This window comes from Caretta caretta, chromosome 16 (assembly GCF_965140235.1).
Source record: "Caretta caretta isolate rCarCar2 chromosome 16, rCarCar1.hap1, whole genome shotgun sequence".
NCBI classification, from domain to species: Eukaryota; Metazoa; Chordata; order Testudines; family Cheloniidae; genus Caretta; species Caretta caretta.
In genome coordinates this window covers 15450743-15476733 of record NC_134221.1, presented here as the reverse complement: position 1 = coordinate 15476733, position 25991 = coordinate 15450743, and the positions used below count along the sequence as shown (strand labels likewise).

Below are 25991 nucleotides of genomic sequence, written 5' to 3'. Positions count from 1 at the left end.
CCAGGAGTAGAAATGACAACTCTAGGCTCCCAATCCCTTGCTCTGGCTAGTACACCTATGTGCTGGATTGCATTCCACCTGAGACTGGAGCTGCCATGAAAATCACCTCATCACATTTTATTTATTGGCATGAATCTAAAATCATACAGTTAAGAGACAGAAAAGACTCATGGGGTCTCATCTAGTCCAGTCTTTCAAAATTGTCGTGAACAGACGCAATCAAATCACCCACCCTTGACCATGAGGAAAGTGTGCATTTTATTTGTCCTTCCAAAAAACAACACCCCCCCCCACACACACACATTCTCCCTACCTGAGTAGAATTTTGAATAGCTGATCTAGGGCCTAATTCAGCAAACTACTTAAGAAAAGATTTAGCTTTAAGTATGTGCAGAAATTCATTCCTATTTAGCAAAACATGTAAGCACGTGCTTAAGTCCCATTGGAGTTAAAAAGACTTAAGCACACACTCAAAGTTAAGCACGTGTTTAAGTGCTCTAATCAGGGCCACTGTTCTGTTACCCAAGGGGCAGTGCAGAACTGTTCCCTGCATGGCATTGTTCAGCCTTTATTTAAAAGTCACAATTGATGGGTTTCCACCACTTTCCCTTGGGAGATCCCCCCAATATATGATAAGAAACAAACATGGCAGAAGTTTTATGATTATTTATTATCTGTGAGGCATCAGCAGTGCGCCTGGCCAGGTACAAGACACAATCGTTGGGCTGGCAGACAGAAAAAGTGCTGTAGTACTTTGCCCCAAAATATTTTGCCTCCAAGAAGCTAATTAACGCATCCCAAAGGGATAACAGGCTTTCTGAGAACACACCTGGGCGTCAGATGTGCACCACCCAAAGAGAACTCATTTTGTGTAGCCCATGAAAGCTTATGCTCTAATAAATTTGTTAGTCTCTAAGGTGCCACAAGCACTCCTGTTCTTTTTGCGGATACAGACTAACACGGCTGCTACTCTGAAACCTGACATTTTGTTATCTGTACTGCTTAGTTTGGTTACTATCCAAATGGGATTTTAAAAAGTGGCCAAAATACTGTGATGGCTGGCCCTTGATTGCTGAAGCCTAACCATCTGCAAGAAACATTTTTTTTCAGGCAGGGGAGCAACAGTAAAAAGACTACTACTACTTATGGAAGTTAAAGTTTTTTCCAATAAATATGAAGAATTGTATTTAAAAAAAAAATATGAGAGAGAGAGAAAATCTTAAAGTGTCTGCTAGTTTCCGTCAGGGATTCTTGTGTTCACCAGATTGATATTATCATCTGACACGTGTTGGAAGACATCCACATCAACTCCACCAGCCTGAACTGCAAGTAGCCAAAGACAAAGCCGGAGAGGACATCTGTGATGTGGTGACGTCCAATCATGATGCGGGAAAGCCCCACACAGAAGGCCCAGAGGACCAGCAGGATCCGGAGTGGGATGGCCAAAACCAGGTGATTGAGAAAGAATTTGGACACCATGGCAGCTCGGCTGGCGTGGCCGGCTGGGAAAGCATAGATGTCCATGGTCAGATAGTCCAAGAGGCCTGGGTGGACATCGTATGGGCCTCGTCGCTTGGCCAGCTTCTGCAATCCTGCCACAATCATGACGTCCAGGAGCAAAGCTGCAAAACAAGGGAGAAAGCGGGAAAGGTCATGGAGACAAGCAGACAGGTCACTGTTATGAGATGTTCAGCAAAGGAAAGGGAGGATCTCGGGGCAGCATCTGTGCTGGGGCAATAATTGTCTTTGCAGAGAAGACCTGAGTTCAAATCTCAGCCTAGATGAAAATGAGTATGGGTGCCCTCAGCCCTGGTCATCGCCAAAGCATTCTGCAAACATGAATTGACCCTCCCAGTCCCCCGTGAGGTAGGCAAATATTGTGTTATCCCCTTCTCAGAGGAGGGAGAGCCTGCAGCACAGAGAAGACAAGGGACTCACCCCAAGATCACAGAGCGAGTCAGTGGTAGATTAAAACTCCAGAGTTCCTAGCCCTATGCTTAGACAATGGCTCTCTAGCTTTGTCCCCAATTGTGTGCCAATGAAACTATCCCACAGTACAGCACATTCTGCTGTACAGATGGTTGAGGCTGCAAGTCAGGAGGACTGCACTGCTGTAGCAGAACTGGCTGGGGAAAGTTTACGCAATCTCTGCCTTAAAGTAGGCTTAGCTCATGCCAGAGCTATTTAATTCCTTGTTCTCGTAAGCCTTTAAAAAGAACAACACACACTCACAAATACAACAGCCTCTTCCTCCCCACACCCACAGAATTCTAGTGAACTGGTGGATTCCGCTAGTGGGAGGACATTAAGGGATAGCAACAGGTTAAAAATTATATCATTGAGAAAATGGCCTCATCTGCGTAACACACACCACCTTGGTGAACTGAAAATGAAATGTGGTCACAATTCTCATTGACTTCTCACTTCTTTTCTTTTCGCATTCTCTAGGGCTGGAGCAATGGAAAAAGAGCAATCCACATCACTGCGATTTCTAGTCCGTTTCCACTTTCTGCGTCCCATGTGCAAGGGCTGCAAATTTTACACGTCAGGCTGTTTTGGTTTTTAGAAAACTCGCTATTGGAATGAATGAAGAAAGAAAGAAAGAAAATATTTGTGACATTTGTGCTGGATTTGGAAAAAGCTGCTTCTTCTGAGGCCTAGCCTGGAGGAAAGAAAGGACAAACTCATGTACACGAGTGTGAGATGGTCCAGAGGATGCAGACAGACATTTCCCCTCCCCCCCGAAAGAGAGAGAGAGAGAGAGAGAGTGTGTGACACACACATTCTCCCCTGTATAAATGTTGAAGACAGACAGCTCTTGCTTTCCGAATGCCACACAGGTGGTTTCTATATCATTCCTGGCTCCTCTGCCTTAATTGCTCCTGTCCGGAAGTAATTTCCGGTGGAGCTTATCCTCATCTCACTCATTTCCCTCCCTCAAACAGGTGCTGTTGATTTTATTCTTCAATTTGTTTAATCCCCTCATCTGCCTTTCTGCCGCGTTTCTAATTAGGTAGAGTGCTGATTTCAACTCCTTGCTGGGAAGGAGCTGCAGTGACAGCAGATATATACCATAGCAGGCACAGCCTGCTCCATCCGCAGGAATGTCAGAGAGACAGTTGCCTATTTTCTCAGGGACTGACTAAGACTATTCTTATTTGAAGCTGCCAAGATTTTGCCTAGATTGGAGGGGGTGGGGGGGAGGAAGGGGGTTTCTGTACACAGGAGATGGCAAACAACAAGGTAAGCAGTTATCCCAGATACTAACAGACCTCAGCCATGAGGCCAAAAACAAGGGCCCAATCCTGCAAAGTGTTACTTGGGCGAGTAATCCCACTGACATCAATTGAACTGCTCCCCTGAGTAGGAATGATGAGTACTACAGTCCTAGTAACAAGAACAACAAAACCCTCTTTATCCAAATAGAATAGGGGACAGGAGATTTATTTGGTTAAATGGGGCTTCTCTTAAGAGAGGTTAGTTAGTCCAGGGACAGCAAAACAGTAATGCACATGGAGGGGATCACAATATACATTCAGATAATTGGGAATAAGAAGGTCTCGACTCTATTGCTGCTTTGTAATATTCTTGTCACAACTAGCTAGCGAATTCTGACCCACAGGTTCTACCAGATACCTGCAAAGATGGCATCTTTGCCAGTTGTGTTCTTCCCTGCATAGTGTCTACCATGAATACATGCACCTTGTATACACACTCCTCCCAATATACATTTCAATACAGCTTGAATAGCATCTTCCATGGAAACTGTAGCCCATGCAAAACTAAGCACCACAAGATAATAGACAGTGCAATGGCGTAACTTAGAGGTAGCATATAGAGGCTGGAATTTGTTTCTGCAAAGCCCAAATGAGGGGTGGTTTGGCTCCAGATCCCGTGTTATCAGAACTATCAAAGGGCACTAGACTGGGATAAAAGATTCTGATTCCAGCTCATCTTTAGGATAAACGAGAGGCAACAGTGTTGTAAATCCACTGTAGAGCACAGGGAACAAAAGTATTCCATTCCTAAGCACAAGCGGTGGAGACAAAGGGGAGGAAGAGGAGAGGTTTACAGACGAGATTTGAACGGAAGTGGAGCGATTCAAGGAGGCAGAGTGATGCAGAGAGGCTGTTCACAACAGCATGGGGCCTCCCAGGAGAAAGATCTTGCACCAGCAATGGTGAGATTGTGAGAAGAAACGCAACAATGGGTGCTCCTTTATTGTATATGTCAGGAGTTCTCAAACCTTTTCTTTCTGAGGCCCCCCCAACATGCTATAAAAACTCCATGGCCCACAACAACTGTTTTTCTGCATATAAAAGCCAGGGCCGGCGCTAGGGGATAGCAAGCAGGGCAGTTGCTAGGGCTTCAGCTCACGTAGCGGGCATTGGGGCACCGGGCTTCAGCCCCATGCAGTTGGGCTTCTGCTCTCTGCCTTTGGCCCCAAGAAGTCTAATGCCAGCCCAAGTTGGGGGACCCTCTGAAACCTGCTCGCGGCCTCCCTGGGGGCCCCAGATCCCTGGTTGAGAACTGCTGGTATATGTGATGCACTAGCTGGGCAGGAGGGGAGCTAGGGATAGAATGTCAGGTCTGTCGCTGTTCTTCCTGTAATAGTATTTGAATAGAAGGGGGTTTCCTTTGTGTTTCAAGATTTGCTAAGACTGATTTTTCATGGGGGTGGAAGGAATTTTAAAAATAGGCCAGCAATCTTTGAACAAGCCATTCACTGTTGTTTCTTGTTAAGAAACCAAATGTTGTCAGCAAAGCTAACAGCTGCAGAGGGCCACCGTTCAGCTTGGCTAGTCATTATGGAGAAGTCTTGCTTGGCCCTGACTGTGATCCAAGTGGTCTCATGTTCTTGGACTCTTATTTTGCTTCATGAGCTACTGCTGGCCACCAGCTTGGGAACCCATCATGCCTGTTACGGCCCCGATTCAGCAAAGTACTGAAGCACAGACTGAATCAGGGCCTATTATACAATTTCTCAGAGCTGGTCTCTCATATGAACCAAGAAAGCGGTCATCTCTCTCCCTGGGCATAAGCCACAAGATCTGAGGCTCTGGGATAGGGTTGTCTTGTTCTGAAATGGACACTTGTTTTAGCTTCACTGGACTTATGCATGACTTAATGCGAGTTAGACACATTTAAACGACATTTGTAATGCAGTCCGTGGCCCATAGCTGATAGGTCCTAGCAATGACCTAGGCAGCAGAGGTTGTGAGAGTCGGCCTGGGAGCCAGAGAACCTCAGAGAGCCAATGGGTCTGTCTGTACCTTCTCCAGCAGCCTCAATAATATTCATTACAACCAACCCCTGTCCCTTCTCTATCACAAGATACTACTGCATGGTGTCCCCTTCCCCTGCACCATGGTCACCACCACTGAGCAGCTTATTCCATGATGCGGCTGCAGCAGCCTCAGCGGTGCCCTGGCTCTGAAGCACCACACAAGGGGTTGAAAGCAATGCCGGGCGGCTCACCCCAGCGCTAGAGCACATACCCAATCAGCGCATTTAAACAACACACCAAAGCAAAGGTTCTAACCTTGCCCTCCCTGGCTCTCTTATCCTCCACCGCTTGCCCTGGGGAAACACTACGCCAGAGGGAATCAGCGCGTGGTGTTATTATAGTTCTGACAGAGTCAGCAAACAGCCCAGCCTTCAGAAATAGATACAAATGGTGCAGTCACTCAGGGAGCACATATTCCAGCCCATATCCCCCTGCAATTCCCCAACCTATGTACTTGGTTGGATCTAGGCTGTGGGCTGGCTGAATTGCCCTCCCCCATCACTGTTTCAATCTTGCAGCCCAGTGCAAGTAGGATTCTCTCTCCAGAGCTGGCCAGCTGCGTTCACAGGAAATGCAAAAATAAAGGGTTAAGATTCTAACAGACTGTCTGAACTGCACCTGCACACTTCGCCAGCACATCCATTTTGCGTGAGTACTTGTTGATTTACAAGCTGGCATCCGCATACCCAGTTCACCTGTCCTGTGCACCCAATATGGAGACACAGGTAAAATCTTCAGGCCCAGATACTTGATGACTGTAGAAAATCTGGCCCCTGTGACTCTACCCTATCCAGGATAGGCAGAGGTCTCTGAAGAGAGCCTGAAACTGGCTCTCCAGACTGCACTTGCCCCTGCTCCCTACAGAGGGAGGAGTTTTTCGGGTTTATAGCAAAAATGGCAAAATGTCACCTGAGGCAAAAGTGTGATTGGCTGCAGAGCTGAATTTTTATTGCAACAGCGCCCATCAGCAGAACATCTAGGTGCCACTACATAATGTTAGGAGCACATCAAATATTTCAAGGGAAGGAATCAATTCTCCTTTTCTTCCCTTTAGGTTTAAGCCTTCCCTTGCTCCCCCCCCCTCTTTTTTTTTTTTGAAAATGGCGTGTGCTCAATTTCTCCTGTGACCCAATGTTTTTTAAAAGTGTGAAAACCTAAGATTTCTTGGGCAAAAATCTCCCAAAGTGCGAAACGAGATGGTTTCACAACTCTACTCAGCACATAAAACCGAGGGCCAAATCTTACCTATCTAGGGAGTTCTAGTATGGTAAGTCACAGTGGTATCTAAATTGCTAAAATCTGGCCTCTGATGTTCACCCACTGGATTCTCACTGAAATTAACGGAAGTCACATGGGTAGCTATTAGCTCTGCTAACAGAGACAGGATAAAAAAATCTACCTTGTTCCTACTGCATTCAGGAACTACTTAAAAGTTGCAGCTCAGTAACAGCAGAGAGGTAACCTCCTGCAGAGACAGGTTAGGGACAAACTTAGAAGTGTTAATATTTCCATTTATGTCTTCAAAAACTATACCTCTAATATCACCATTAAAGGAAGACTGAATAAAAGGATTTCCCTCTTTGTCCTTTCTTATGTTCTGAGGTGTGAACACTGCTGCTGTCCCTTTAAGAAAGGGTTCTGAAGTAGATTCAGGAGTGATGATCTTAAGGGGCAGCAGCTCTCGCTGACTGACTCCCATAGGTTGGAGCTGGAGAAGCGACTCCAGGGATGTGGCAGATGCGCCAGGGAGATGTTTATACGAATAAGTTCTCAAATGATTACTGCTGAACAGCCTGGGTGTAGTACTAAAAAAAGACAGAAAGTCCCAAAGCCTTTTGCTTCGGCTGCTCCTGCAGATACTCAGATGGAACCACTCAAATGACAAGGACAACTCTTGGCAGTAAGGGCTTTAGGATAAATATCAAACTAAAAATCACAAGTCAGGACCCAATGGTTCAGCTAGTAACCCCCCAGGCATCATTACCACCTGCCAGTCATGGGGGTAGATGTGAAAAGGGGAAGTGAAATGGGTGGAGAGAAACTCACTCAAGCAGGAGAGCTTACAATGAGCTCAGACAACAGCCAGAGAGTAATACCAGGGAGTTCCACAGACAAAACCCTATCCTCAGACCAATCCCTACAGATGTTAGGGCATGGGCATTATGGCTAACCCCTATTTATTACTTGTATTACACTAGAACGCAGAGGCTCCAATCTGAATCAGGGCCGCACTGGGCTAGGCCCTGTGCAAACATAAAGGAAAAGACAACTGCCCCCCTGGAGAGCTCACAGGAGCCACGGCTATGGTAATACACCGGGTCGAAGACGGAGCTCAAACCAAGCACTTTCAAGGCTGTGATTCTCATCTCCTGGAAGTTGTGGCTCCAAGATGGTTCGTGAAGCTGTTTTCTGGAACTCACAGCATTTCAACAGCACCTACTGCTTGTGTGGAAAACATCACAAGTGTAAGCTGCTGTAGAAATTAGTTTCCCTGAACATGTAGCCCTGGGGAATGTGCAAGTTATACCATTCCCAACAAGGATATAAATTGATGGGCCTGGTGTTCTAAAGCCCTGAGGTCAGTGGGAGTGGGGGGCGCTCAGCAACTCTGAAAGTCCAGCCCGCTACTTCTCAATATTCTTTCTGACATGTGAAATGATCAGGTTCACCTGCCACACACATCAATGGAGACAGTGGCCACACATCGCACAATGAACTTAAACAATAACTAATGATATACTGCAGCATTTTGGGGAGGTTATTTTTCAGTCAAAACAACACAAAGGATTCTGGAACATGGGGTCCCAGGAGGATAACATAGTGGAGAAATTTGGGGTCATTGGAATTTAAAAAAGTAGACTCCCTCTCCTAGCTTATCAGAAAACAGCCCTGAGTGAAACCACAGGCTTCCTAGAGAGCCTCCCCTTGGATATAAGATGCCCCTGGGAGCTGGGCAATTTGTATCTTAGAACCAATTACTTAGCATGGCTGCTTCCCAAATTTGCTCTGCCATGCACGGGCTCTGCAATTATTCTGGAGAAGAGAAGAGCAAAGGGTGAGCACAGTGAAAAAACCTTGTGCTATGCAGGAGCTGGGCCTCTGCGGGGCACTTGCCTCTGAACATCTTGTTTATTGGGTTGAAGCGGATCTGATGCCTACAAATCCTGCTAGCTATGTGCAGAGGCCAGCTGACGTGCCAGGAGACCTCTCTCCCAACTGTGCCACTAGCTTGGATAGAGATTGCACAAACACTGCAGTGATAACACCCAGGCACCCATAATGACACCAGAATAGTACCGATGTATCCCATAATGGCAACCATACCAACACAGTGCTAATGCATCCTGTAATGGCACCATACAGCATGAGACAGCATGGTGCACAGGCAACCCGTAACGACAGCATATCGCATGAGACCATTGCATCAGCGTAACTAGATTTGACTTGTGGTCCGTGTCTCTCATGGGAGGGAAGGCTTGGGCCAGGTGTGGAAATGAAAGAAAAGCAGAACATTTTGCCTGTGGGGAGAAGGAAGAGAAGCACTTTGTGCTGCTCACCCACTGGTGATGCAACGCCGAGCACCTGGGGAACCCATAATGTCATGATTAAGGCCCAGCTTCAGCTAAGTACTTAAGCACGTGCTCAACATGAAGCCATGCTTCAGCTTATCCCTGTTCAGCAATGCACTTAAGCATGCGTTTAAGTCCCATTGGCTTCAGTGAAAGTGGAATCAGCCTCTTAGATTTTTTTTTTATAGCCTTGGAGGATTTACAGTGCCTCCCACCTGTTGATCTCAAAGCACTTTATGAACCTTGAGGACTTGGGCCTCTCAGTGCCCCAGGGAGAGTGATAAAGGGGAGCCAGGAGCAGAAACCTGAAATCACATCTAAGAAATCCTCTAACAAAGTGGAGCTTTTCAGCCTGGCTCTGCCAGGAAGAGAAGAAAACCTCTAATACTGTCTTTACTTCCTACTCCAGACTGACAGCAAGAGTCCCTGAGCCCCTCTCTCCTGCCCCTCAACACTCCCAGCCAATTCTCTGGCAGCCTTAAAGAAAGCAACCGGAATCCGCACTCCTGTCCTCCTTTCCCCCAACTACTTCTCTTGTCAAGCTGCATTAGAGGCACACACACACACATTGCCCCTGGGGCGGGAGCCATCACTGAGGCTTCTCCCAGCAGGAGCAGGATCCATCTCAGCTGAGAACACCTACTTCCAAGGGTGCCTCTTAGAGTTCAGAGCTGGGTGAGGCAGATCCAGACAGCTGTCCCCTGCAGAGTAGCACAGAAATACAGCCAATTTCCCTCTCCCCCATTTAACAACCACAGCACTTCCCTTTGCTTTGAATCCACATTCGGCCTCAGGGCATTTTACCCGCTAGCTTTCCCTGGGAGTCTTGCTATTAAGGCTCCTGCATTACCACCTTCTTCTGAAGTGCTGGGCCTTAGTCATGGCTGAGATAGCTGACTAAGCTAGCTGAATCAGTGCTCTGGCAGGGGTCCTACATAGGTCCTGGTTTCTGCTCCTGCAGCAGCTGAGCAGGTTCCAGTGTGTCACCAGGCCTGCCACTATATGCAGGGACACTGCAGAGTTGCTCTTTAACAGAACATATTTGCTCTAACTAAAGCAGGCGGGGAGAGAAGTAGGAGGGGAAGCCAGCAAGTTGGATGCAATTTGCCATTCCACAATGCCTGAACTCATCACTGAGGATAGGACAAGAGGGGAGGGAGACATGTGGCAAAGGACCTGGGGCTTTTACTGCATTGCCTGAGAGATAATGAGAGAGACGGGTGATGAAGAGGAATGTTCACTCCCAGTTTGAGGCGGTGTGGATGTGGGATGCAGAGAGCACTGGAGGTGGATGTGTGTGAGGTTACCTCCGATCAACAGCCACCATGGGCCAGTCACATTAACCCACTTGACATTTAAAAATTTCCGCCTCACTGCACAGACAGGCTGCAAACTTGCCAAGATTTCAGCGAGCAGAGCAGATCCCAGGAGGGAAGGCTAAGCAAGGGTCTCCCTTGCATACCAGGGTAACAAGCCGGGGATGGGGCCACCTCGGAACAGAGTGTCTGAGCAGGGAACGAACATGCAAGCCGCCGGGTCTTCAGAAGCGGTTTCCTCCACCATTGGAACATAATTTGTTTCTGCTTAATTCAGATGCTCCCTAGCATGTCGGGGGGATAATTAAAAAATAATAATCAATATGTCTGGCCTACAGGCAATCCCACCTGGGGCCCACAAACTCTGCTGCTTATATACTGACCCTGGGCAGGTCTACACTAAAAACACTGCATCGGCGCACCTGCATCGATGCAGGTGCGCCGCTCTAGTGCTTAAGCGAAGATGCTCCTGGACTGATGGTAGAGAGCTTTCCCATCAGCAGAGTTAATCCGCCTCCCCGACAGACAGTGTTTATAAATCGACAGGAGAGGCGCTGCCATCGACATAGTGCTGTCTCCATGAGGGGTTAGGTTGAGGTAACTGCGTTGCTACGGGGTGTGGATTTTTCAAACCCGAGTGACGTAGTTATAGTGACATAGGTCTGTAGTGTAGACTTGGCCCATCTGGCCATGCAACTCCCCTTAGAGCAGAAGAGGAGGTAACTCATTGCTTGGGATGTGTCCAGGTTACTGAGCCCTGAGACTCGACCGAAAGGATACGTCTACATTGCAGTCACGGGGCGTGATTCCACCTCGCACAGACATACCTGAGCTTGCTCAGGTCCCGGAGCAGAGTAACCAGGGTAGCACGCAGGGTTCTGAGTGAGTTTCTGGAGCCTGTGTGGCCGTGGCTTCACCGCTACCGGCACCCAAGCTAGCAAAAGTATGTCTACACGCGCTGCAATCACACCCCTTGATTCCAATGTAGACATACCCACAGATACACAGACAATGAGCTTGTCTGCACCGCATGGGTATTCACCTAGTACTCTCTAAACTCCCAGAGTCCTGTCCCTGCATGTACCGGGCTCAGTATAAAGTCAGGGATGGATTTGTAGGATTGTTCCAAAGTCCTGGTCAGGAATCTGTAGGGGATTTCCCCAGGACATTACAGCCTGGTTCCCCACCAGTCCTGGCTACTTGGGGCTTCACAGATCTTAAGGCTGGCTCTGCATACAGGGAACAGACTGAAGCGAGCGTGCTCTGACCTTTTGCTTACTTTTATGAAGGGGGAAATCCCTGCACCCCAGCCTTTCACCCTCATTCAGGCAGACAGTGAATCCTCATCCTGACGCCAAGAAAAGAAGGATCTGTCCACTTTATTCAGTGCTGCTTCTTTGACAGCGATAAACCCCCTGTGACAAAGCCAAGGAGCCAACTTATGACTTAGATACAACGTGCAGGGCTCGTAACGAATGGTAACATTGTATTTAAAATCGGAGGGCCTGGTCCCCAACTGTTGTCGCTTCACTAAAGTCAGTGGAGCCATGCCACTCTGGACCAGGTAAATAAACTCTGACCCCCACCAAACCTCATTCAAGAATAACACAATCCAGTTGACTCCTAATGGGCTGAGAGGCAAATGCTGAGGGATAGGAGGGGGAAGGACAGTGTAGACTAATGGGCAGAGCAAGGGATTAGGAATCAGGACCCTGGATTTTTGTGGCACGTCCAGCAAGTCACAATCAGATGTGGCACCGATGCCCCAGAACCTGGGGGCTGGTGTCTCCACTGACATGCATCTTGTATAAGCATTTATGCCTGTGCAAGCTGAGTGCAAAATGCTACCAAATCCACATAGTAGCACTTGCCACTCGCCTTGCACAGATGTGTAGGACTGCACCAAGAGCAAGCCAATGGACAATCAGGCCCCAGATGCTAAACAGCCTGATGTTACAGAACTCAGTATAATAAACCAGGTTTCCCACAGCCAGAGTTTTACATTGAAGGTTCATCAGGCTCCCCCAGCCTGGTTACTAAATGAAATTAATCAAAAGGGGGGCTTTGTGCAGCCAAAGGCTGAGTCCTTCAAAAGAGGACTTTTGTGTTCCCCATATCTCCAAGAGGGATGAGCCCTGGTACCAGCCAGCCCAGACCCTTCACAACACCTCAGGCCTGATTCTCTTTTCACTCACACCAGTGTAAATCAGGAGTAGCTCCACTGAAGTCAACAGTGTAAACGAGAGCAGAATCAGCCACTTCTGGGTGCTGGGGGAACTACCTAATTCCCTGGGCCCAAGCAAACTTCCCTTATGGACAGGGCCCCTGACAACCATTCAGTATGGCCTTGGACAAGTCAGCTCCCCTCTCTCTGGCGGCTCAGCTTCCTCAGTGATAAAGTGGGGATGATACCAGCTCCTTCCTTCCTAACCGGGTTGAGAACTAAAACTCATATTGGTACAGCATTTGAACATCCTTGCATTAAACGGTGCCACAAGAAGGTTCACTATTACTATTCTATTATTATCCCCAGAAGTACGGCGTTCTGCAGGAAGAAATGATTTAAAACCAGTGCCTTCCCTGACTCACTACCAGGGAGCTGGAGCACTTACCCTTAAAGAGGATTTGTGAATCGGGGAAAGGGGTGAAGATGGAACGGATACTATAAGGGCCCAATAGGCAGTGTCCTTTGAATCAGAGCTTGCATTCGAACAAAAAGGGACCCAACACTGGGCAGCAGAACCGAGCCTCTTCAGGCTTAAGAGATTTCTGGATCCAGAAAGAGCATCAGTTTATCGAGCTCAATTTGTTTGGTTTTAACAAAGGGAAGGTTAAGGGATGACTTGATCACAACCTATATGTAACTATATGGGGAAGAGAAATTTGATAACAGAGGGCTCTTCAGTCTAGCAGACAAAGGTATAAGATGATACAAAGGCTGGAAGTTGAAGCTATTGACATTATTTAGACAAGACTAAATTTACACTAGAAAAAAGGTGCATTTTTTTTTAAACAGTGAGTCATTAACCATTGAAACAACTTGCCAAAGGAAGTGTTGGATTCTCTATCACTTAAACAGCCAACATTTCCAAAGATCTGCTTTAGTTCTGACAGAAATTAATTCAGGGACGTCCAGTGGTACTTAAGATGTCAGACAAGACGATCACATAGAATCATAGACTTTAAAGTCAGAAGGGACCATTATGATCGTCTAATCTGACCTCCTGCACAACGCAGGCCATGGAGTCTCACCCACCAACACCTGTAACAAACCGCTAATTTATGTCTGAGCTATGGAAGTCCTCCAATCATGGTTTAAAGACTTCAAGGTGCAGAGAATCCTCCAGCAAGTCACCCGTGCCCAACGCTGCAGAGGAAGGCGAAAAACCCCAAAGCCTCTGCCAATCTGCCCTGGGGTAAAATGCCTTCCCGACCCCAAATATGGCGATCAGCTAAACCCTGAGCATGTGGGCAAGTCTCACCAGCCAGACACCCAGGAAAGAATTCTCTGGAGTAACTCAGATCCCACCCCATCTAACATTCCATCACAGGCCATTTGGCCTATTTACCATGAATAGTTAAAGATCAATTAATTGCCAAAATCATGTTATCCCATCATACCATCTCCTCCATAAACTCATCAAGCTTTGTCTTGAAGCCAGATAGGTCTTTTGCCCCCACTGCTTCCCTTGGAAGGCTCTTTCAGAACTTCACTCCTCTGATGGTTTGGAACCTTCGTCTAATTTCAAGTCTAAACTTCCTGATGGCCAGTTTATATCCATTTGTTCTTGTGTCCACATTGGTACTGAGCTTAAATAATGGTTCCTTCTGGCTTTATAATCTGTGATTCTATGAACTTAGGCCCATTTCTGTTAGGTGGATTAGAATCAGAACACCAGATCCCATCCCCCTTCAGCTTTGGGAAAGTTTGGATCTGGATCGGAGCACTGGCCCCAACTTGCCAACTGTGGCAATTTTATTGCGAGTCCCAGGATATTTGATTTTCTCCAGCTGCTGGAGTCAGATGATTATCTGAAAATCTCAGCTCTGATTTTAAAAATGTAAGTTTCTAGCTCTCCTTATTGCAGAGAAAAACTTGAAAATGTGACCTCTAAATGCTCCAAATACAATGAACCCACATTGTACGGTTTTAAATCTCATGATTTTTAAGCCAATCATGATTTTGGGGGCCTGATTCGTAATTTTTGAACAGATGAGATTGGCAGCACCCAGGCCTCGCTCTCCTGAAAGCGTGTTCTAGCAGCGGAGCCCTTATAGTGGGGACAGATACGCTCCTCGTAGCGACAGGCCATGACTCTGCTTCTTTACTTTGGTTGCTTGGCATTTGTGGCTGGGGATGAAACAGAGGTGAATTAATAAATCCCAGCATGGACGGCAAATGTATGGGCCAACGTGGGTCCATTGGGCCTAAGGAGGGGATCCACAGCTGGGATCCATGCTATGGGGAGGGAGAAGAGGATGACGCAGGGCTAGATTTCAGCACCCCCACCCAAACAGACCATCATACCACTGGGAAGTTTTCACCCAGCACACAGCTCGGGGGCATGCAGCCCGCTGTCCATCTGCAGCTGTGCCTCTGCCAGGTCCCCAGTCCCATTTCAACATTCTCCTTACTCCTTCCCTTTGCAAAGCCTGATTACAAATCCTAAACAAGCGCTTTGTGATGAGCTGGCTCCCTGCCCAGAGACTGCATCAGAAATTCTGCTCGCTGTATCAGACTCTGAGGGGGCTGGGGGAAGGGAGGAAAGCCAAGTGGGGTGAACAGCCTTGCTGCTTCCCCTTCCAAAGGGTCAGGGCAAGAGTGGGAAGAGCTCGTTCCCTCGGACCCATCCCCACCCAGAAGGGCTTTGTTATCACCAAGTACTGCTGGATTTGTACTGCATATGGGGCTGAGCCAAAACAAAAGGGTGATAGAGGATGTCGGACAGTATCAGCAAACCAAGTTTCTTGCGGGGAGGTAAAGTCTGTGACGGGAGCCCTGTCTCCTTCTGAAGGAGAGCTGAGAAATTTAAAAGGTCACTGAAATATTCAAGGATCCGTCTTGGGGGAAAAATCCCAGACTCTTGGTGAGAAGCAACTCACGAAACAGAGGAGCCGGCAGACACACATTCGCTGGCCATACTATGCCCGTCTCATTCTCTTAGGCGCAATGGTTCTTGCTGTCACTGGCTAGGTCCACCAACCACACATCCCCAGTACGGCCTTTTATCCTGACAGCACTTAGATATTATTGCAATGGGCACTCTATAAATAGGCCGATCTCTGCCCTCCTAATTTTGGGCATTTAACTGGCCACTCCTATTGTATCAGCCACCCCCTTGTACATGATAATGGCAAGTCTACGAGGGGAGATGATGGAAATGTGACAAGGGGGTCGCAGGGGACAGAAATGTCCCCGTGCATCTTGTTCCAAGTCTCCTGCAATCTCCCTAATATGCCCCTATTTGGAAACTGCCTAGTTACTATGGCAATGGGTGTTAGACAAAGTACACCATCCTTTGATCAACAGGGGATGAAACTAGCCTTTACGTTTCCCATGAAAAAGAACAAGATCAAAAATAATGATTTTTTTTGTGGGTCACTGGGAGCTGAGCTAAGATTTGGGGGAAGCCCAGCAGAGGCTATTTTGGGCACCACCTCAGAACTGAGGGGACCTACCAATGTGGGTTTGTGTTCCCAAGAGGCCAGGTGCTAGCAGCTGCATGGCTAAGTGTGAATAACCTGTGAGAAGGGGGCCAGCCTAGGGACTGCTTTGTATTTAGAATCGTAGCTTTGCAGTGAAAAGGGCAAGCAACGGGGGGAAAAATGTGAAAGCTGAAATTAGCATTTGATCTTCATTGGATTGCAAATGTTTAGAGGCCCAGAGCCGCAGGCTTCCTGGGCCCCAGAGGCTAGCCTTGCACAGGATATCTGTACAGGCCTGCCAGGGGCCTTTAGTTCCTCACCAGTTGGTCCTCATAGTCTTTTAAAAGGGGCTTCTCTCTGCTCAGTAAGGCAAGGCAGAGCAGCAGGTGATGGTGCAGGGCAGGCACCTGCTGAAGGAAGGGAGGAAGATCAAAGAAGCAGGAGCAGGCGGGAGATGAGACTCCCCTTGGGGCAGCTGACAAGAGGACCCAGAGTCTGTCCAAGGTAGAGGGAAGGGGGACACAAAACATTTGCAGAGAGAGCACCGAACTTGGGTGACTCTGATCCCCATTTTGCCTTTAACCACCCTCGACTGAAATCGTAATTCATCTTTAAATCTGTCCCAACTAAGCCTCTGAGGGAGACAGATGCAGTTTAAATAAAGGATCTGGCTGACAGCATCAAAGCCATAAGGTTTTCCTGCCCACAGGTTTGGTCATTAACCGTTCCAGGTCTCATTCTGCTAGTCTCACATTGCACAGGTCCTTACTCCAGGAGTAGGCAAATGGAAGCCAGCTGGACTTCTTAGGCAGGAAGACACAGAACCTAGCACGTGCCCACTAGGTCCTTATGCTGCGCCCATCATCATCATGGTATCAGAGCACCTTCCTGCGCCCATCACCATGGTATCTGAGCACCCTACTGCACTCATCAACGGGGTATCCCAGCGCACCCTGGATCTACAGAGATGGCCAATAAATGCCATGAACCCCATAAACATAAGTTTTCTGAATTTAAGTTCATTCCCTCTTCCTTTAAAAACCCTGGAGATGGATGAAAAAGACAGAGGAGGGGGGAAAGCCTGCTGTCCCTTGTGACTAGGGGCTGGGCTTTGAGTGCAGGAGGTGGAGTATTTTACTCACCTAGCAGCAGGTTCATGAGGACCTCCTGTCCCGCCAGCGTGCTGCTCTTCACCAGGCAGATGAGTGTGCACCCGATCCAGGGTACACCATGCCCTGTGATCCCAATGAGTGTGATCATGGAGCGGGCGCTGCCCCAGGATGAGGCGCGGCTGGCACAGACCCCCAGCCTCTTGGATATGCAGATATCGATGGCCAGCAGGGAGTTGAAGGCAATTCCCTTGAAGGAGGGGTTCAGCTGCATGCAGTCCTCCTCAGGAAGCTGCTGAGATTGCCTCCGCTCCTTGGTGCCTTCGTTTTGGGTGGGAGCCAGACCAGACTGACTGCCCTGCTTTCTGCTGGAGCTCCTGGTCTCCTGGTTTCCTTTCATGGGCTGGTTCAACGAGAGGAACTCAGCCCTGTTCAGGACATTGTTCCGCTCTCTGGCTCTGGCCCGGCTTTGGGATGCTGGCATTGTGGAGTCTCCCTAGATGAAACCTGCTTTCAAAAAACCGTACAGGAGAGAAATCCCTCTCCCCTTCCAATCAGCTCTCCCCACCGCCCCCCTTCAGAGATATGAATTTGGTAAGCGACACAGATTCCCTTCTTGTGCAGTCTCCCCCAGCACAGACTGCAGCTGTTAAATATAGAGCAAGGAATGCACATGGCTGTTTACTTCATGGGCCTAGCAAGCTTGGAAGAAAAATTAATGCCAGGCTGGGCAGCCAGTCCAACACCAGAAAAAAGGTTAAACAGCCAATGGATACAGAGAAGAGGAGGGGAAATTCTATGTGCCAAAGGTTGGTTGCTTCAGGCCTGGTCTATTTAAATCTTCCAATTGCTTATATCCCCAGGGCTGCAGGGGAGACTGGGAAATGTAGTTTTTCACCGTGCTCTTCCATTTGATTTAATGGAGGAATTAGAGCTGGAAAAGTCACACACACACACACACACCCCACCAGGGCAGGGTTGATCCCCGCAGGCTGTTGTGCAGCCTGCGTTTGAAGTCTCAGGAGAGGAGGCTTCCTTGGGGCACTGTCAGGGAGTTTCTCCGGTTCTTTTCCCTCACTTAGTTTCAAGCCCATGGCTCATAACTGGCCCCCTTGTCCCCCTTTGTGCTGCCCTAAATAATTCCCATCACTCCTCGGTGTTAATTGCCTTCAAATATCACTAGTCCTATATTCCCAACACCCAGCCACCTTTTCTAAACTCCTGCAGTAACTGCTCCACCAACCCGCTCGCCTCTGGGCCGTAGGTGTAGCAGCACCTGCCTTTGGACTATGAGAGATGCTGGATTGCTAATGATTTCCCCCTTCTCTCCCGCCCGCCTCATTGTAGCACATGTTTGTACTGCATCGCACAGAATCACAGAACCCTGATTCCCAGCAGACGACACCTGCAAACTCAAATCAGCGTGGAAGATTGCAATGCAGTTAGCATCTGTAGCAGAGCAAGGTGTGACCAGAGAGACTACAAGGCACGAGATTCAAAGGGAAGCATGGAGTATGGGAAAACTGACAGGCTCAGGGAATAGGACGCGATTGATTTATTACGGAGACGTGTGATGAAGTGGTTATAGGTATCAGGCATGTTACTGGGAGACCAACAGATGCTGCATAGCTTTGAGAGGGATGGGGAATTCAGAGTTTAAAACAAAGAGTACTTTATGGGGCAGAGAGGAAAGAGGGGCAACAGAATGACCTCAGGAAAGGCAGCAGTTAATAAATGGACAGTATTAGGCAAGACTCTTCCCCCCTGCCCCAAGGTGTCTTCGCAGTAGTTCCAAACTCAGTCCTCCTAATGTACCCTGGCCACTTCTCTCCTCCGCAGCTCCCCCACTTGCAGTTTGGTGTCCAGGGTTGGAGGTGTTCAGTTCAGTCGTCAGCCCCTAAGGGAAGTGCTGCCTGGGTTGCCAGGGGGAGGGGGAAGGGTCTTCTACCGCCTGACCCAGCAGAAGCGATTTCAGCTTTGATTGCTAGGTAGAGATATCTGCACCAAAGTCCCTCCGGTAAGCTGCGGCTCTCTGTGGCTTCAGCCCAAGCCACCTCAGCTCCCTGCACAGCCTTGAAGCACCTCAGTTTACCTCTGTCCACCACCTCAAAGCCAACCACTGTCTTGAAGCTACCTCCGTAAGGAGTCTTCAGAGAAAAGTCAATGACATATAGCATCCCTAAACAAAGCCCCTACCACCAGGAAGGGCGTCTCAACAGAAGATAGAGCCCAGTCTATCCATTCAAATTACTTACTTAGACTTTGTCCAGTAACTGCTATTCAGCTGTGCCAGGTCACAATCGCGGTTAGGGTGACTTCTCACCCTAGGCACATTTGATGCAGTTCTCTTTTCCCTTCATTTCCCATCACGGACAACAGCATTTTACTGCCCCCAAACTCAAAACTTAACTGTGTCTTAACCAAAATGCACCAACCTGCCACATAACTGAAATGCAAATGAGGCCTGGCCCATTCAATCATTTCCCCTTGCTCACCGACAGATGCCAGCAGAGAGCTCCCTGCCCTTTAGATCTCCTGTCCAACTGGAGTTCTCATGCAGCTCTGGGCTGCTGTTCTCCCTGTTCACAGACAGATGTCAACAGCAAGCTCCCTACTCTTGCTTCAGGCCACATCTGCATAGGGGCTCAGATCAAGCTCCCTAATGCAATACAAACAGGACAGCAGAGGACAGCTTGGGCCAGCCCCCAACCAAGTCCCCCCCTCCCCTTGTGCGGGTGGTAGCCACACCTCAGTAGATCTAAATGCTCTTGGGACTAGAGCCTTTGCCATGTAAGATTTGGATCTACAGCTCAATGGATCTGTGCTTAATCTGGCACTGCTTGGAAAGGAACAGGGGGTGTCTCCAGGGACATTTCTCTGCAGCCCTGTAGGCCAGGCTGAGTCTTTTGGAGGAGATGCCTTTGCTACTTTGACCCCTCCAGATGGTGACAGGAGCAATATTGACAGTATTCAGGATTGCCCTTCAAGCCACAAGGCCTCTTTGCATGCCTCAGTTTCCACATTTGTCAAGTGGATATAATACACACCCATCTTTGTCACAGGCCTTGAAATCCTCAGATGATAGGCAGTGCAATTAAAGATTACCATTGCCCTATGGCACGCACATTCCTTGGTTCCAGTGCTATTTATCAATACAAGCATTAAGTCATACATTGCATGGGAGAGCTGAAACCATCTGTAGGAGGTGGTTTTGGCTTTAGAGGATAATAAAATAAATAATAAAACTTTACACATCTATTGCACCTTGCATCTGAGTCTTTCAAAGTGTGTCACATGAATTAATTAAGCATCACAACAGCCCTGTGGAGGGAGGCGGTATAAGACCTTGTTACAGACAAACTGACACAGAGAGGTTAGTCCATGATGTGCCCAAGCAAATCAGTGGCAGAGGTAATAAAGGGACCCAGGAGTCCCAACTCCTAGCCTCTTTCTCAGACCATCAGATATATTTTTACCTGTTATCCATAGAGAGGGAATGTATTTCAATCTAATGCAGCTTCTCAGCCTCTGTTGCCCCAGGGATCTACCACTGCTATGTGATGACCAGCTGAGGACAGAGCTCTTTCACTGCGTTGCAGCAAACTTTTCTGTCCCCTCCCCTCTCCAAACACACCTATCCCATCCCAGGAGCCACACCCCAGCTTGGCTTGTAAAGACAGCTACTACTTATATGCATATACAATACACACAACCACACACTCGTGCAGACACAGACAAGAGGCAGCACAGGAGGGCTGTTAGTAGTACACCACAGGCACGCAGTAGGTCCCATTTGATCAGAGTCATGCAGCTGCATTCTTACGCTATCAGAGCGGTCAATATCCCTGTTACTACTGGTCTGCCATTACCCTGTGCTGAGGTTCCATGGCATGGGAAAATCACCACCCACGTGCCATAGGCTAGACAGGTCACTGCTTTAACTTTATGATAGCTGTCACTTTTGCTCTGAATGGCCCAGACACTCCTACTGCCTGCTGCAGGGGTGTTGCTCTGGGGGGGGGTGAGGGGTGTCCATTTGCAATTAAGTGTTGTTTTTGTAGCAATGGTCCTAACAATCAGGAGGAAGAGTTCTGACTCTCTGAGCCATGGCGGGGGGGTGGGGTGGGGAGGAGGACGTTGTTACTGGGCAGTTTCCCCAGTGGAGTAATCACAGGGAAAAATACTTTGAAAGCAAACACTTGGGGTTAATTTTAAATCTGACAGGTCTCTCTCCTGCCAACTACTTTCCAGTACACAGGGGGGACATTCTTTCTCTCTCACACATACACACATTTCACAAGCTCTAATCAGGGTCCCAGCCTTAAACATAAGCACAAGTGGTTAACTAGGGTACCCCACAGATTTAGCACTTATTTCCCAATGTCCTCCTCCTAGCAGCTTGATGGGAGAGGAAGGCAATTATCTGTCCGGTTCCCACTCTTCCTAAAGGGAGGAGAGGCGGCAACTCATCCCTTTCCCCCCTTTTCAGTGGTAAGACTGGACTGGGCAGGGAACTCTGCTTTTAGCAGCTTGTTGCTAGCAGCCCTACAACTAGGAAGGCTGCAATGGTCCATCGCCTGGGAGGGGAAGGAGAGTTCAAGAGAAAAGTTTTGGGTTTCCTACAGATCACACTGAGGCTGCATCATTCACAGATTGCCCTGAGCACAGACACATGTTGCACCTGCATGTTGCATGTCAGGAGAGGTGAAGCAGGGTTCGCAGAGGCACACCATGTTTTGGAAGCTAACCAGAAATACACGGCTTTGAAATATTATTAATAAACCATTAAAATGTGCCTTCCCTCCCTCACACACGTTCCGCTGAACGCTGTGCTCTCTGCTCAGATTTCCAAGACTGCTGCTGCTGGGTTATTTTGGTCTTGCAATCTGATCCACACTGGGTTTATTTTAGCACCTTGGAGAACTCCCAGGCTGATGGATTCCAGCTCCCTTCCCCAGATCCCTTCTCGGAGGCCACAGTTCAGAGGCCTTGCTAGCTATAGCAGACTAGGCAGCTGGCTAGGATGGCAGGTTTTGGAAGGCGGCAGACTGGTGGTGGCGGCAGAGGGGCTGCCCAGACATGTTGGCAGCCACCAGCCATGGCTCCACGAAGCAGGAAGCGGTCCCCAGCTGAGCTGCTGGGGAAGTGTTCCTGCCCTCACTCCGCTATTCCCTGAGCCCAGTTCAGGTAAGATAGTGGTCACAGCAGTGGCTTCGGTGCTGAGCGGCTTGGGGCTGCTCCTGGCGGCACCGCAGGTTCTGCTAGGCCTTCAGCCACAAGTGCAATGCCCCACCCGGCTTCAGGTTGGCAGCTAACCCCCCTGCTGCCCACGCAGTGCCTGGCTCCTGCTCCACCTTCTGCTTCAACTCCCCCATGTGTGGGCTCTGGAGAGACTGACACGGCTACGAGCCCAACACTGAGATGCAAATCCAGAAAAGTGCAGGGGGTGGGCTGGGCAGTGCAGGCAGGGATACTGCGGGCCCAAAGAGCAGGTCTTGGCAGCTTGCAGGGCCTAGGGCACAGGCCTGAGGGGACTTTCATGGTGGCCTGGCCCAGCTCAACCCACTGGGATGTCAGATTGGGGTCTGTCCCAGAGGCCTCTGACCCGGCTGCATGAGGCTCAGGGCTGGGAGGTAGCAGCAGTGGGGGAGGCGCAGAGGGGCTGTTGCAAACTTCTAGGAGAGTAGGTTGAGGGCAGCAGACTGAAGTTTTGCCTAAGGTGGCTGATTGCTGAGAGTGGCCTCTGCCCAGGCCCAGCACATTTCCCCTCCTTGCCAGCTCCCTCCCCAACCAGCAGGCTCGTCCTCCCAGGCTGGCCCCACATTCCCCTGGGCTGGCGGGGTCTGACGGCCCAAACCCCCTGCATAGCTGTTGCTGCCTATCAGCTCAGTTGGCAATCCCAGCTGTGCAGCCTGCACTGGAGATGCAGTCAGGGAAGAACAGCAATGCCTCTGTCCCCATGATTCTGGAAACCTCCCCATCCCCACCCACACCAGCATCACCGACACCTTCAGCACACCCCAAGCTCCAGCAGCCACAGCCAAGAAGCAGCAGCAGACACTTGCAGCCAAACTGCTCAACAGCAAAACCTTCTGCCTTCCTACGATAGGACTGGTTTTCAGTAGGCTTTTGATTTGGAGGTGGCAGTGAAGGAGGTGGTGGTGGTGATGAATGGGAGGTGGGGGAAGGAACCTTATTTAAAATACATGACAGTATTCTGGAATATTAACCCGAAATGCGACAGCAACGCTGGCTCCAGCTGCAGTATTTGAGTCCTTTAGTGGAGAATACTGCAGTATTTCCTCCCCCCCCACCCCATAAAAGAAGGTGCTGTATTTCCGTCATCCTCTGCTGAAACAAGGTGATAGTGCAGTATATCAGCCCTGCTGCTCGGAGAAAATAGCCCCAGGAGGAGTGGAGAGTGGGCATGTTATAATGTGAGACTGGGGCACACAAACACTTAAACAGATTTAAGAAGGAAAAGCATAGACAACCGAAGGGATCAGCAAATATCCCCAAGCGCCACATTATGTTGGGTTACGGCTGGGCCTCAAAGGCCGGCCTTCAGCGTGAACATTTTCACCTTCAAGCTCTTCTCCACACTGTAGCACAGGGATTGCTTTACCCAGTACTCACACGCAGCCACTGCTGGAGTGGAACGTGGCAATTGTTTAACAGTCCCCAGCATGCTACGCAGCCACGTACCACTAAACGTGAAGAAGAATCCCACTGAAGCTGCAGAGATGATTTGGAGTTATAGGTAGACTATAATGACCCAAAGTAGAAATCGACGAAGACAGCAAAGTTAAACAGGCTCAGCGAAATTGTAACAGAACCAGATTCTATTGAAATCAAAATGCTTCTTGAAAACTGGGTTCATTTCAGAAGAACACTTGGGGGGGGTGGAATCTAACAAGGTCGAAATGTCCCCTTGTCAACATTTTCAGAATGAAACATTTCAGTTTTTTGTTTTGAAATTATAGTTCTGCATTGGAATAGATATTCAAAAATTGGAGATTCTTAGTGCAGAAAAATTCCCCCCAAAATTAGGATTGGGTCAATGGAATCATTTTGGTTTTATTTCAACTTTTTTTAAATTTTATGTTATAATATATTTTGAAATTTTCAGTTTCTGTTCCCCTTCAGAATGAAGCCAGATTTTAAAATCCTGCACAAAACAGAACTTCTGTTGGCCACACAGCTCTACTCAATTATTGCAAAAAGTGCAATGGGATTTTGAATTACCTTGTTTTAAGTCTTGTCTGCAGAACATCAGTCCCAGAATCACAATGTCCAGAGCACTGGTTCAGTACTGACTTGGTAGAAAGAAGTCTCTTGGGAGTCAAGAACTTCTGAGTTCTACTTCCCCCTCCACCAGACTTGATGTGAGCTCATGGGCAAATCACTCCCTTGTATGCTCTGTGCGGCTCTGTTTCCCTATCTGTTGCAGGGATAGTAATAATCAGTAATGAATCCAATGTTTGCATGGCACTTTGAAAAATGTAAAGCAAGAAAATATTACCACTTGCTGAATGATCAATGAATCCCCCTTCTAGCAGCTGTTTCCCTGGAAGCTTCCATCCAAAGACTGACCAGCTCTGATCCGGTTTAGCTTAATTTGACAATTTCACAAGACAACAGGGTGTGGCTGCAAAACGTGGAAGCCTGTGTTCATGCCTAGCTAATCTGTAGGTGATCTCTGCTGAGAGAGTAGACTGTAAATGACTTTTAAAGTCAAATAGGAGCAACCTCACGATCTCGCCTGCTCCATCTGGGGCTGGTCTCTGCTCCCCACTCCTGTACAGTTATGGGCTTGCTTAGCAGCTCACCACTCCCCTCCCCATCAGCCCATCACCCTGTCAGCTAGGGAAATTCCTTCTGTGGTGGTCTCTGGGCCTGTTTGTCCCTCCCTGGCTCTTTCTGCCCCAACCTATTGAGTGTGGTGGCCAGTTCTGCTCCATTCTGCATGAAGAGTGGAAGGTGCATGAAGAGGGGGAGCAGGCCAAGGAAGGGGCGTGGGCTCAGCATCCCACCCATGCTGAGGCACCTCATTCTGTTCTCCAGAGCAGAAAGGTAGAAGGAGGGAGCCTGGCTGAAAAGAAGGAGGGGTGGGGAAAGGCTGAACATTATTGGTCCAACTGAGCATTGGAGGCAGGACTTTATGCCAGCACACCCCAGGGAAATTCTTGTGTTCTCACTCGGGTCTCAGATCCAATGGGCTCCATTGCAATTCCAGCACTGCCCACGAGGAGCAGATACAACCTCGCCCTGTCCCGAAGGCATCTGCGTGTCTGAATTTCCCTCTGCCTCCCAATCTTCCGTGTATCTATTAGAAGACTGTAGAGTCAAGGGCAGAGATTGTACCTGGGTAGATTGCAGTGCAAAGCACATTGTCTGAGCTAAATTGTGTATGTAAATAACACACAAGTGTCCGTCTTATTATATTGATATAATACACTATACTGCTGGTTGACCTTGGGCAAGTCATTTCACATTTATGTGCCTCAGTTTCCCCAGCTATAAAATGTGCATAATAATACTGACCCTCTTCGTAAAGAGCTTTGAGCACTACAGATGAAAAGCACTAAGACCTATAATAATTCTATAAACACGTGTGCACACCCCCCTTCCCCCCCCCCCGCCAGGTTTGCAGCTGTGTTTAGCACCCAGCAGGGTTCATGCTCAGATCTTCACAGAGCTCTGCACCCAACACAGTGAGGAAAACTCTCAACCTTAGCCATTGGCTATACAACAAGACCATGGCAAGTATCAATAATACAAGGTAATAACTTTCCACCAGCCATTGCTTCCTCACAACCACTTTCAATTTTCTGTCTGTGCCAGCTACTCCTCAGTCCTTTTCCCACTAGGGAAAGCCTTCGATTTTCCATTGCCAGAATCCCCACCCAGCCCAGAGAGCCTAGGACTAAAGGAATATCATACCCCTGATTGAATCCACCTACCAAACTTCAGCCAGCAAATATTCCAGAGGAAAGAAAAGGGCCAAAATTAAAGTGACAGAAAAAGCGTTGCATTTTTTTTAAATAGGTGGAATTAAAAAACC

The 25991-nt window shown here is 48.5% G+C and overlaps 1 protein-coding gene across 3 annotated transcripts; it reads right to left on the bottom strand.

Annotated features, from left to right (window-relative positions):
* Window positions 1–651: 651 nt before the first annotated feature.
* On the bottom strand, window positions 652–24661 carry PLPP7 (phospholipid phosphatase 7 (inactive)). Of its 3 annotated transcripts, none has more exons than XM_048823182.2 (3): window positions 24173–24661; window positions 16961–17423; window positions 652–1622 (listed from the first exon to the last, which is right to left on the bottom strand). In XM_048823182.2, exons 2-3 carry the CDS (start codon window positions 17409–17411, stop codon window positions 1258–1260), a joined length of 816 nt encoding a protein of 271 aa, XP_048679139.1. In that variant the 5' UTR covers window positions 17412–17423; window positions 24173–24661; the 3' UTR covers window positions 652–1257. The 3 variants fall into 3 exon arrangements, 1 of the variants encoding a protein (XP_048679139.1); XR_012665219.1 differs by lacking the exon at window positions 24173–24661 and adding an exon at window positions 2425–2574 and having other exon boundaries at window positions 1537–1622; window positions 16961–17846; XR_012665220.1 differs by lacking the exon at window positions 24173–24661 and adding an exon at window positions 2375–2574 and having other exon boundaries at window positions 1559–1622; window positions 16961–17846.
* Window positions 24662–25991: the final 1330 nt, after the last annotated feature.

Coding starts and splice junctions, on each gene's coding strand:
- PLPP7 (XM_048823182.2), bottom strand. CDS start 17,411: ATGCCAGCATCCCAAAGCCGGGCCAGAGCCAGAGAGCGGAACAATGTC. Junction 1,623..16,960: donor CCTCATGAACCTGCTGCTAG/GTGAGTAAAATA, acceptor CTTGTTTTGCAG/CTTTGCTCCTGGACGTCATG.